This window comes from Harpia harpyja, chromosome 2 (genome assembly GCF_026419915.1).
Source record: "Harpia harpyja isolate bHarHar1 chromosome 2, bHarHar1 primary haplotype, whole genome shotgun sequence".
Classification (NCBI taxonomy): Eukaryota; Metazoa; Chordata; class Aves; order Accipitriformes; family Accipitridae; genus Harpia; species Harpia harpyja.
The window spans coordinates 75,374,285-75,387,389 of NC_068941.1; the positions used below are offsets into that span (position 1 = coordinate 75,374,285).

At 38.2% G+C, this 13,105-nt stretch overlaps 1 protein-coding gene across 1 annotated transcript in view; it reads left to right on the forward strand.

Moving 5' to 3' along the window:
- The first annotated feature begins 3,416 nt into the window (after positions 1–3,416).
- The window catches only part of CLNK (cytokine dependent hematopoietic cell linker), a 29,800-nt gene continuing 20,111 nt past the window's right edge, over positions 3,417–13,105 (forward strand). Inside the window, exons 1-7 of the mRNA XM_052780469.1 lie at positions 3,417–3,491; positions 5,920–6,082; positions 7,844–7,923; positions 8,217–8,262; positions 11,045–11,073; positions 11,416–11,435; positions 12,913–13,041. Of these exons, the coding sequence (XP_052636429.1) occupies positions 3,417–3,491; positions 5,920–6,082; positions 7,844–7,923; positions 8,217–8,262; positions 11,045–11,073; positions 11,416–11,435; positions 12,913–13,041 (542 nt within the window). The remainder of the gene's footprint in view (positions 3,492–5,919; positions 6,083–7,843; positions 7,924–8,216; positions 8,263–11,044; positions 11,074–11,415; positions 11,436–12,912; positions 13,042–13,105) is intronic.

A 13,105-nucleotide genomic window follows, 5' to 3' on the forward strand; every position in this document is an offset into this window, starting at 1 on the left:
TTTTCCTCTGCCGCCACTTGTGAAGGACTCCCCTCTTCTTGCTGTTTGCTGTTCCAAAACAATGGAATAATGAGACAGGATCTGTAAATCTGATTCCATGACAGATTATGGTCAGTAGTAAGCATGTGTTTAAATCACATTGATTTCAAAAGTAAAACCCTGCTCCTACTTAAATTAGTGGAAAATGATACCGTATTTCACAACGGTAGCTGAGCTAAGAGATATTTAATGCAAAGCATATAAAATTATCTAACTAAATAGGGGCACAACTAGCCAGACAAATTTATTTGGTATACCATATGTTTATTGTGTTATGTGAAGTTTGCTTAAATGCATTCAATATCCATATAATACAGAAGATTTAGATTTAGGGCTGGAAAAAGCTGTTCTGGAAAAATAAAACCCAGCAGTCTATCATCTTATTGCAAATCTTTTATTGTCTGTGGATAGCTGGCCATATCACAGAAGCTCACCATAAATGGCATTTATTCACATGCCCTTTTCACAGTCTCTGAAGTGAAGCCTGCCTAGCCTTTTGCTTGGTCCTGGAATTAAACCTATGCAATTCAGGAAGTTTCTACTTGTCTTACCTAACCCCTCTCGAGGCTAGAGGAAGATGCCCATATACTTAACAGGACAAGGTTTTACACGATACTTTTGGACCAAACAGAAAAAAGTGACTCTGAAAACTTCTATGGAGGTGCTTCCTTGCAGCATTGCCAGCCTCATTTTTTTTCTACTGAAGTGGTTAGGAGACACCCTGTCAGGATCACAAGGTTTATTAAAACACAACCCACAATACTTGATTGCTTTCTGTTACTAGCTGAAACACCAAAAACAGTGACTAAAAACCCACTGTGCATTCATAGATTCACAGAAGTCAACGGGAGGAGATTTACTTTCTGCTTTCTCATTTAAAGAAGGGCTATGTTTCTGACATTGAGTTTTCATGTACAAATTGCTAACCTGTCACCTTTTGAACGGACTTTTTTTTAGGTCATTATGAAAAGCAGGCAAGGTTGCCACAAAATGCACACCATTTTATTCCCTTGCAAATTAAAGAGAAATTAATTTCTTCCCTTTTGTCCTTTGACATCAGGCATTCTCTCTCAACTGGCAGAAACACACCCATGCATATGCCAAAGAAATACAACACCTTGCTATTGTTATAACTGATATACTCCATTTATTAGTTTCACAGAGGATGTAGCAAAGCAACAAAAAATTTTCAGACTGAATAAAATACAACCTGTCCCTATAGCTTGAGGAGACTGACTTCTGCCAGCTCTGAGTCTTTAGCTTGCAGTGAAGAAATACAGATGCCAGAAGGTCCAGCTGATTACAACTACCTGGCAAAACGATTCTGCCCTCTTTCATCCCTGTACAACAGCCAGTGCACCAGAAGGCAGAAAATTGGATGTTCCAGGGTGATATATATAGTAAAGAGCAGAAATAGTCTCCCCCAAAGTGGTGAGCCTCTTCGATGGTCTTCCACTGCCCGGATGGCACACAGCACTTCTCATTCTGAAGGCCCAATAAGTACAGCATAGCTGACAGAGTGAAATATTCATCTTCACTACCAAAATGTCATCCTTAAATAACAGGAGGAGCGGTTTCTCACTGATTTGCACTCCTCAGCTAGCACAGAGCAAATATTTGGGCATTCACCTTATTTAAATGGAATGCCCGCATGAGAGCAGCAACGCTGCCTCTCCTTTCACTCGTGCTGTGCAAAGGAGGCATTAGAAGAAAAGGAGAGGGAGGGCTGGAGTTCCTCCAAACTCTGGTGATTCCTGTGTAACAGAATAGATTATAAACTAACCTGGACTTCAAATTGTAAACTGATGTTGGATAGCAACAAATCACCCCAAAGTCTTGTGTCACAGTCCTTTTTTAGCATTAAGCCATGAAATGCATGGCTAATAGCTTCGATGCTTACCACTGTTATTCATTTCTTATTGTTGAGGATAGAATAACCATTTTTTATTAACAGAAGTAAAAAGGCTACAGTTTAAGACACTGACTGCCTTTTTTCATTATTATATTGGTACCACCTAGTTATCCTCATCTGCATCGGTTTTCCTTGGTAATGTCATCGATTTAACTGGGCTTACTTCTGATTTGCACCAGCAGAACTAAACGGAAAATCAGACAACCAGTTTGCATGAATAGCTGTCCCCGCCCCCCCCCCCCCCATGAATGACCCTCTGAGCAGAGATAAAAGTACTACATATATTGAATAAATGAACATTCAATGCCATCTGCTGGGGTATACAAAACTCTGCAATACCAGTCTCATGCAATATTCAGACCTTAAAAGAACAATAGTGACAAATGTAAAGAGGCTGTTTAGGTAAAGACTGGCTCCTTTCAAAACACAGCTGGAAGGGAGGGTTGTGGGATGCTGCCCATCCTTCACTCACTTCAACACAGGGCGCAACACCCAGGCAAGAAGTGGGTCTGGTTTTAACTCTCTCCTTGGCATAAAAGGGTTTCAGTCTACAATTCGCCCTTCCTCCTAAGCATTAGAGCATGCTATAATTATATATTATAGGTTGGGCTTAATAGAAGGACTTTCATGCTCTGCTTTTGAAACCAGGCTATTATGTAGCCACAGATGCAAGATTGGTGAGGCTACAAGCAGCCTAAGCAAGGATTGCTTCAACAGTCCAGAACAAGAGCATGTACCGGGCAAGGACATACCATGGCTGTTTTGCATTAAACAGTCACTGGATTAAATGTGTAAATCAGGTTAAGGGCAGAACTTGGGAGTCTCTTCTCAAGTAAACTCACTCTCCTGTTCTCCTGTTCACCAGCTCTTTGGCCCTGTAACTCATGCTCTCCTGGCTATATCATGAGACAACTTCCATGGGCAGACAGCCACTACCTACAATAGTTTATAGCCTGGTAGCTGGAGTGTTCTTGGGTTTGGGAGCTGTGAATTTGGAGCTTCTCAAGCTGAAACCAGGACTCCAATTTCCTGGGCAAGTGCTGTGCAACTACACAACAGACATCAGCACAACTTATTTCCCAGTTCAGTCTTGAAAGCAGGAGATCAGATTTTCTTCTGCCACTAAAGGAACAAGGTATGTTTCTATTCAGAAGAGGAATTTCCAGACCACGATCCCCAGCTCACCAGGGTGAGCCCTTACAGTTCTGCACCAAGCAGCAAAACTCAGAAGAGAGAAAAGTTCAAGCACATCCTTCTCTGGGTATTTTCTGTGGGAGGGCTTAGACATGCTAGTGGTTGTGAATCCCATTTCCACCCAGCTACTTCCTCATGCACTGTATAGGTCAGCAAACTCATGGGTGGATTTGCTTCATCTCCTTTGCTTTAGTATCTGTAAAATACTGTGCAGTTGGCATATTTTTGTTCCTTTATATAAGTTATTAGTTATTATATCATTTTCTACAGAATGACACCTGCTGACATTTTTTCTCCATTTCATACAGAAAACAGAAGAACTATTCCTGCTAATGCCTATCATTTTGTAAGTATCACACTGATCCTCCTAAAATTTTACTTTTCTTTCACTTCCTGATGTGTGTTAATATCGTCTTGGCTATAACGCTGGTAACAGAAAATGTAATCCTCACTGCTTGTTAATGCAAAATAAAGCACGAGAATTTTGAAGTATATATGAAAACTTTGTTTTAGTGGGAGCTTGATTAGAGAAGTGACTCACTCACTAGTCAATTCTCTATTTATGGTCTGAATCTAAAATGCACCTTTATCATAAAATCATGTGAAAATAACAGAAGTCAAGCTGAACAAGTATGTAAAAGTCATAAACCTCAAGGTTTAATATGTAACCAATGCAAATGAAAGCTGAAAAGCTAACAGTACACATTTCAATGTCTTCCCATTTGTATCTGAAAGCTGGTTTTGAATTTCAGCTCAGGCGTATAAGAAAAGACTGCAAATACCTTACAAGTCAGAGAAAGATGAAAAGAAAGCAGAGGTCTATTGCTTAATAAGCAAGTTGAACAAGTAAAGGGTGACTAAAGAAGGCTGATGCAATCAATACTTTGGCTGCTTCAGTTTTCATAGAAAGGTTAATTACAATCAGACACTATATGGGATTAATACCAACTATAAGGCAGTAATAGCACAGAGCGGAACAGGGAAAGAACATCCAGGATAATATTTACTTATGCTAAAGCACTTAAGGAAGTATTTGAAGTAATTTCTGAGACATTAATTGATTATCTTTGGGAACTTTCCAAGGAGTCCTGAGTTCCTAAAGCAATGGAAAAGAACAGTGGTAACCTCAATTTCTTACAAGCAAGCAAGCAAATCCTGAGGGTTCATTGGATACCTGGAGAGACTATTAAACAAAGTCAGTCTGAAAGCATCTTTTGGAAATAGTAAGTCTGATTATGTAAAAAATTGCTAATGTGAATATGAAGAACATCTCATCAACTTCTCAGACCAAAGTAATTTCCTTCTCGGCAGAAATACAACCATAATGGGGAGAAAGATGTGATGTATCTTGATTTTTGTTAGGTCTTGGCATTTCCTAGAAGACAGTCTCACAGGTAGAAACCTGGTCTAGATGAAATGTGTGAAGTGTTTGCACAATTGACAGAAAAAATATCCACTTTCAGCCTAGTTGATAGTAGTCTGCTACTGAACTGGAAAGAATTATGCAGCACAAGAACCTGCAAACCCAGTTATCCTGCAGGGGTCTGTCTGGTGTGGTGGTATTTTTTTAAGTACTGTTATAAAAAGACAAACCTCACCCTGAAATGTACTGTCAAGAACACTTCTTGGAGGTCTGCTTGATGTTGTAATAAAGATGTGTACAACCTGGAGAGAGTTCACAGGAAAGTAATTCTGGGGATATGAGGTTCAAAATCTTTTAAGTTGGTTGAGAACTTGGAAAAGCTTTAAAGAATTGTACTTACTTAGAAGACTAAAAGGAAATATAATTATAGGCATTAAACATAATAAAGGGTGAAATAAAGTGGCTAGTAATCAATTTTTTTAGTGTCCTTGGAGGATAAAACAAATTGGTTTAATTTGTAGCACTCAAGAGAAAAAGCATGAACTGAAAGGACAGTTAACTAGTGGAAGACGACACCTCAGGAAGCTATTGATTCCCCATTACTAGTGAGTTCAAGAAGAGATTAAAACAAACATTGGGGAAGATCCAAGTGCATGGGTGCACCTGTACTGTCTCTGGTAGCAAAATATGACTTACAAAGACACTAGGTACCCTCAGCTGAGTTCACTCAGCAGTAATCTCAGCTCTGTGCTGTTAGTGCATGTCTCCTCCTGAAAGAAGCCAGCAGTTAGGTTCCAGCGTGTAAACAGTCAGTATAAGGGTGGAGCAGGACCCCAGAGAATAATCTTGAACAAACCTAGTACAAATGTATAGACACATCCTGAGTCACTCTCAGCACCACATTTCTGTGGACTCCACTTTTCAATACATACTTGCAATCGCATTCACTTGGACTGCACATTTGCTAGCACAAATTCCCCCAAACAATGCATGTTTATATTTTAACGTGTGACATTTGTGATGAGCTAGTTAATATATTCTTGCAAGTAACATATGTAAACAGTCAGTACAATACAAATACCACATGGATAATATTATAATGAAAGGCACAGTTTCAAATGTCTGCAATGATCATAAAATTAAACACTCTCATTATATTTTCAAGAGTGGTGACAGGCCAAATTCAGAGAGAGAACTAAACTGCCTCCTGAATGGATATTTTATGAATCTAAATAAAAAATTTAGATCCCTAAAACCCTTGCTCAGCTACTTTCCAACCCTTCAATTTCCATCAGAAAATTTCCTGTGCACCAAAATGTCTGGTTCTGCTCATCAAATATTTCCAAATCTGAAATTAATCCTGAACTTTTAAATTTATTTGTATTATCTTTGTATCTCTTCTTCTATCCAGAACAAAGATTTAACAACGAAGGGCAAGAGTGACTTACAATCATCCTCCAAGGTATCTGAGGAGGAAGAAGGTGATTATGAGACTGTAAGTTCTTCCACTCTGGAGGCCATCCATGCTTTGAGAATCCTCCCTGCCAAACCTCTACAAGAATCCGAATATGCAGGTAACTTTTGCTGTCTGCAGAAAGTGAGCCAAACCTAGAAGTAAATAGGAACAGTACAGACTTGGGGTTTTCAGTGCGGATATTTTTTAAAATTAAATGGCTCAACTGCAAAATAAAGCACTGGTGGGCAGGAACAAGAGAAGAGCTTTGTCTGCATCCTCATATTCAACAGTTACCCTTATTTCCATTAAATTATGTTAAATAAATAATTACATGCTGCTTTCGTAATTTTAATATTACCTTCATGAGAGAAATTCTATGATCCCATGCCACCTGGAACGTGCAAAAAAACTGACTGGTCAAACCCACAACCATTTCAGAAAAGCCCACTACTATTTAAACCTAGAAACATTTAAGATGGAAAACATATTAAAGAACACAGGGAACTTTCCTCCAGATGATAATTTGCAGACGAAGAAATGTAGTATTCTTTTTTAAGGTGTTCTCTGCCACTTCCAATAGCAGTAATAAGCGATTACTTTGAGTGTATTTCTCAGGCATTCTTAACCTTGCAAGATAGCTGCATTAATCAAGCTTTGGTTTACTAAAGCCATTCTAAGTCACATTTAATGCCCAAACATACATAGCCAATTAATATCCTGTTTACGGAAGTGAAATGTCATCCCAGCTATCCATTGCTCGAAGCCATTATAAACACTCTGTGGAGGTTTTAAATCACTAAAAATCTGGGGGGGGAATCCTAGATGAGGAAGAATGGAAACCAGAAACCAAAAATATCTGAAAATACAGGATCAATATATGTATGAAATCTTGCTCCAGTTCACATCGAAGTCAGCAAAGATTTTTCTACTGATTTTTGTGGGAGTTAGTTTGATGTCTGAACAAATAGATGGCTTTGAATGTGAGTAAATTTATCGGTGTGCGAGCAGATCACAATCAGTCTGAACATCCAGATAGTCTACATTATGTTCCAAAGACTCATTTGTGCATTTTATTTGGAAATCTGAAGTAAATTCCAAGTGCTGTTTTTATCTTGGTTAGTAATAAAGACTTTCAGTCAGCATTCAGCATCCTTTGTTTATGTAAGACTGTCCTGAAATACCAAAACCACACCATTTTTGTTTTCTGATTTCAGAGAAAACACATTAAACAAAAAGCTGCTTTTTGCCTGTGTGTTATGCCCAGTAACTATAATGTGGCAGGATACAAGAGTGAGGAAAAGTCTGAAAACATATTTCAGAAAGGCAAAACTCAATGCTAACATCCCATTTTGCCATCTTTCCTAGACAAATAACAATGCCCTTGAGATATAAAATTAATGACTTGAAAACACATGCTAGCGTACAACCTCTGCATTTCTTTTAGAGGGCCATCGGTGCAGTATTTATTAAAATCTAAAGTAAAAATTAAAAAGCTCTCTAGAGAGTAAACTCCCCCACACCCCTCACAAAGCCAGAACAACACAACGGTGTTGCCAAGAGCAAAGGTTCAAATGAAAAACAGATTCACTAATCTATTCAGTTTAGGTCAAATGTCTGCCTTAACCGTGTACCAGCTTATGAAGGCTTTTTTTTTTTTGCCACAGTGAGGAGGTTAACTGTAAAACTATTACGAGGGTCATGCTTATGTCCTCAACACAGCTACTAAAATGATGGTTAGGTTCTGAAAAGGAAAAAATTAAAATGCTATAAAAATGGCAAGATCTGACCTGACAAACATATTTTGAACATTAAAACCTCTTCTTCTTAAAACATAGTATTACTGAATTACTCAGGCTTGCTTTTTCTTCCTCTTTTACAGATAAACGTTGCTTAAGGCCTTCAAGTACCACTTCCCCAATGAACAGCCAGCACACATCTCAGCCCCTTCAATATTCAGCTGTAAGTAAAGATCTTAAACCCTATTCACAAACAGATTTCCCCTTTTCTGTAATATCATTTAAAGTTAAGTGCAGTCTACTTAAAGTCTTAGCCACGTAACATTCGATTGCAAGTTCCTGTGAGCCGTTCCTGTTTCACTTTGCACCAATGTCCTCGCCACTTGCCTTCACTTATTGACTGCTGGGGATCTACCACGTGTTAGAGGCATCCCAGTCAGGAGCAGCACCATCTCTACTAGCCATAGTTTCAAGGATGATGACTAACATCACATCTTTATTTTGTTTTATTAACAGAAACACACATCTGTTCTGGAGGGGCGAAGCGTGCCAAGTGTTAGAGGTATAATAAAAAAATACCCGTTTCTGCAAAAAATAGAAATAGAAATAGAAACTGTTGCTTCCACATTTTAGCTTTTGTACATAAGCAGAGATTACAGGTGATAGAATAGACATGGTTTTCAGAACAGCAGCTGCTTTCCAAAATAATCATCCTGCAAATTTGCAATACTGTTTCAACTATCTATCTAACATCAAAGTAATTATTTACAAAAGGAGATATATTTTATCTCATGAGCTCCCTGTTCCTCAAGGGGGAGAAAAACAAGCCATTCCATTTAAAAATCAGGTTTTCCTTTTCCCTACAATTATAAAGACATAAGGGGGGGGGGGGGGGGCAGGGGGGGAGGAGCCTGTGTCTCCTGAAGCATTCCACCAAAAGCTGCAAGATCCCTGCTACACTTTTTACTTCTCATGACCTTATGCTTTTTGGCTCCCTATCCTTCTCACGCATTTTGTATGAATATATTATAAAGCATAATCTATTTTTAAATAGTAATATCAACTTTAGCAATTCCTATTAAGGATTTACATCCTAGGGTAACTATTTACAAAAGCTATCTGACAATGTTCTCCTAGTAAGAATATGCTAATTATGTAGTATATCACCTAGCATATATTTTTTCTCCACTGCTTTACCTTTAACTGAAAATTTGCTTCAAAATCCTATAATTTTGAGTCACAAATGTACCTTTAATTTTTCTTTGTTCTGTTTTGTTTCTTGTGGTGAAATCAGAGACAGGCTGCTATCTTATTCTTCAAGAATCTAATGAGGTGTCCAACTATTAAATACTTTAATTGATGGTTTTACTCACTCATAAGATTATTTTAAAAGTAGGTTTCTATATACTTTTTTTTATATTTGATATACTTTAGATGTAGCAATATCTCATGAAGTCAACTACTGAAGGATTAAATATCTGATTAACCTTGAAAAGGAATGGGTTTTTTTCTTATCATTTTCAAATCTTTGAACCATATGCTAAATATGGTCAAAAAGAATGCAATTGCCAAGCCAGGAAAATATGTTCCTTTCTATGTTTGCTGTAACAGCTGATTTTCATAGAGTAAGTATTATATTTGACCAGCCAGAAAAATAATGCAAAGAATTCCATGCAAAACAGAATTGTTTTTTTTTTCCTCTTAGTTCATACTATAATACAAAACATAGAGCCAAATAATTCCTACAGATTATGAGAAAGTAGGCACTATAAAGTGTGCAAAATGAGAGGTTAGATTGCCTCTTGTGAGCAAATCCTGATGCAGCTTGTAAAAAAGCTGAATTGACAGAAATTCGAGTAAGCCAGCTTCAAAATCTGCAGAAATCGGTAGGCAAGGTCCCACTGACAGTTTGCCAGTTTACACATAGCTTCAAATTCCACCAGGATTTAGTAGGTTGGATTTACATGTTTGTCTGCCTCCATGAGATGTGTGCTGACATTAAGAAAGATGAACCAAAGACAGTGCAGGCAGGTAAATTAAACTCTGCAGTTTGAGAATGCAAATGATACATATTTTTAGTACATCCTGAGCTAATAGTGCTTATAGAGGACTCTATTATTTTTAGATAATAACTACACTGTTATTAAATGTATCTCAACGTTTATTCTCACGCCCAGTGCTATTAAGTGGTTTTGCCACAAGATGGCATGAACAGCACAGAAGAATTTTTGTCAATAGTTATTTTCGAGAATCGTTAAACATTTAAGGTACCATTCTTTTATTCAGACCAATTTGTTATGGTTTACTTGAAGGAGAACTTAAGATATATTGCATCACTTTTTGCATTACTTAGATGTCCTATGTTCATTTAAATAATCAGTCATATTTTGGTAAATTTGAAAACAACAAAAAATAGATTTACCTTCATTGCTTTTCAAGATTTTTATAAATGTCTGTACAAAAATCAAAACAGACAAAAAATGCATCCCAAACAACTTGATAAGCATATATATATAAAGTCTCTGAACAATATTTAAATTTACAATACCTCAATAAATATCACCCTCAAATGTTTCATTCTGAAAGGCAGAGGTAAAACCAAAGTTCACTCTGTTTTATCAAGTATCATGACGATTTTTTATTTCGTTTTATAATTTAAGCTGAAAAAACAAAAAATACTTGTTTTTTCCTGCTTTAAGTTTGATTCTTAGTTATGTCTCCTATGAAATGAATGTTTGTGAGTGATATTAAAAAGATTTATTGGCTACAGCCCAGGAAGATTCCCAACGCTTCTATGATTGCCATAATTATCCAAGTAAACCTAGGGTTGTGTTTTATATGGAGAGAAGCACAAATGGTTGAGAATAAGTTGCACCTGAATCCATCTGGGAATCCACCCTAAGAAAGGCTAAATAAACTACAGATCAAACAAAATCCACTCCACTTCCAATAAGCCTCATTCAGAGCCCATTGGACTCATGTGCCAAACAGCTAACAGAATAAATACGCACTTCAGTGACTTCTGTCTCAAGTCTAGGCTGTGACTTGCCCCATTCCCACACATAACAATCTTCCGCTGAACCTCCAAAGCTTCCAGGTTCTCCTAGGTTCACCGAAATTAATGCTCTCCATTCAGTAGCAGGAAAAGTTATGGAGATACAGATGTGATAGGTAGGATGAATGCTGTGGGGACAGCAACGTGACTTTGAAGCAAAGAATTCTGGAGGTAGAGCCAGGGCCGAGGGGAGGATGGGCCTGGATGGTCGATAATAATAACAACAATACCAGAATAAAGCTATTATATGGGTAGCTCTCTATTAACGATTATTAATAATTATTTTTAGGAGAAAGAATGAAAATAGATGGACCCGAGGTAAGCAGAATCTCTCATAAATTAAAATTTTTACTGGTCATTTTGCCACTTAAAATATTTTTAAAAGCAGGCTGCAATTTTGCTAGCACTAACTAAAGGATAATAGAATTCATATCTGCAGTTCTACATTATCTCACTTACTTGCGTTCATGGTTTATGTAGACGTCTTTTATCCCTCAGTGATTTTAAAATGGCATGTTAAAGTATGATGTTATGTGCTGTAGAGTACATAAACCCTTTGACTGTTGACACAGGCATGGCTGCTTAATCTAAACTCTTTACATTTCTCTTAGTAAAACAAGGAAAAAAGCTTACGTAGATTTTTGTTTCCTCTCTTTTCAGCACCCTGTGCCTCCCCCACGGTAAGATCACTTAAGAGATCGCTTACTTACCTGCGGTCCTCAGGGAACTCAATGCTAATGAAAGCTCACATCCATCTGTACCGCTCACGGTAATGAGATGACTGGAAGTGAGCCGGTATCCTTTTACTATCTGGCTCTGTTTGGACTTATTTTATGTTCTGATATGACATTAGGGAGAACAAAACATGAGTCGCAAGTGTTCATAGCAGGAGCTCAGGCCTGCATCTTCAAAATCAACTTGGCTGAGCATGGAACCCAATCAAAAGCCTAGAAATCTTGAATCTGGTTCAACTCAGATATAAATTGTTGGGAAAAAAATCTTCCACCAATTTGTACTGGTGCCTTAGGCTCTGTTCACCATAATAATATTGACTTCATTGCCTCTTAAATCCTTCTGCCAATTTTTTTTGCTACAAATCTAAATCATGTTCGTAGAAATCAATGTGAATATTGCCACTTACTCCCACAGAAGATGGACCAAGCTCTATTCCACAAATATATTTTTCTATGATATGCCCACAAACAAAAAATTAATTGCTTCTTGATCTTTTCAACCCCAAACAAAAACTGCTACAATTAAGACATCCTTCCAAAAGGTCATCCAGGACTGACAAGCTTATTCCTCCGTGCCTACACTGACTGCCATAAAAGCTATAAAGAAGTTTAAAATATGATTAGCATTACAGACAGATTCAGATTATTCCTTAAGTTAAAATATGAAATAAGAGCATAAAAGGACAGTGTAGCTTCACAAATCCAAAACTGTAAAAGTGCAGAAATAAGAACATTCCATTATTCTACAAAATTTCACTACTTGTTTCCGCTTGTATTAGGTTAGCGAGAATGGTTCTTAATTCTCTCAGCTGACTTAATTTTGGTCTGTGCCATGCAAACGCCCAAGGCTCACTCCCCAGGAGCCACCGCTGAAGGGCAGGTCTGCAGTGCAGCGGGGATGCACCTCCAGTTTTACTCACCCAAGCTCTCCGTGCTACAGCTTCCAGTTGGAGCTGGGCTGTGACCGGCTGGTCTCAGAGCACGGGCAGAGCGTGCCCCCATCTGCCAGAAAACACTGGGCACGTGTTAGCTGTGAGTCTTCTGGGATGAAGAGCATTTTTTTCTTGTGGGTCTGAACTGCAGTGTGTTCCCTGGCTAGGCCTTATACACAGCCATATCCACCCAGAAATATCAACACTGGAGAGCTGTACTTGGCACATACTGGTGAAGCGCACGAAAGCGGTGTTAAGTGGCACGTAACACAGTGCAGTAATGTCTTGCAAATGTAGAATATTATCCAAAATTACTGTTGCTATTGAAGGGCCCCAAGAACCTTCTGGACCTGAGCTAAGCTCAGCACAAATACATTGAAATGCTCTCAGAAAATTCCTGTGTTTTACTTCTTGAGCTTGCACTTACAACACAGTCCCTGCGCCTCCTTTATTCCCTAATAATTCTTCAAATTCTCCTTTGACTTCTCTAGGCCTCTGAAGACGCTGCCAAAGCAGTATCAGCCACTTCCTCCAGCGCCGCAGATAAGCAGCCAGTTCTTTCATACAAGGAAAACGCTCAGCCAAGCTCACACCTTTCCAATATCAGCAAAAGTCACAAGGTACGGGTGCATTCCTCATCCTCATTCCCTGAGAACCAAAACGCTCTCCCCAATCAAACCACAA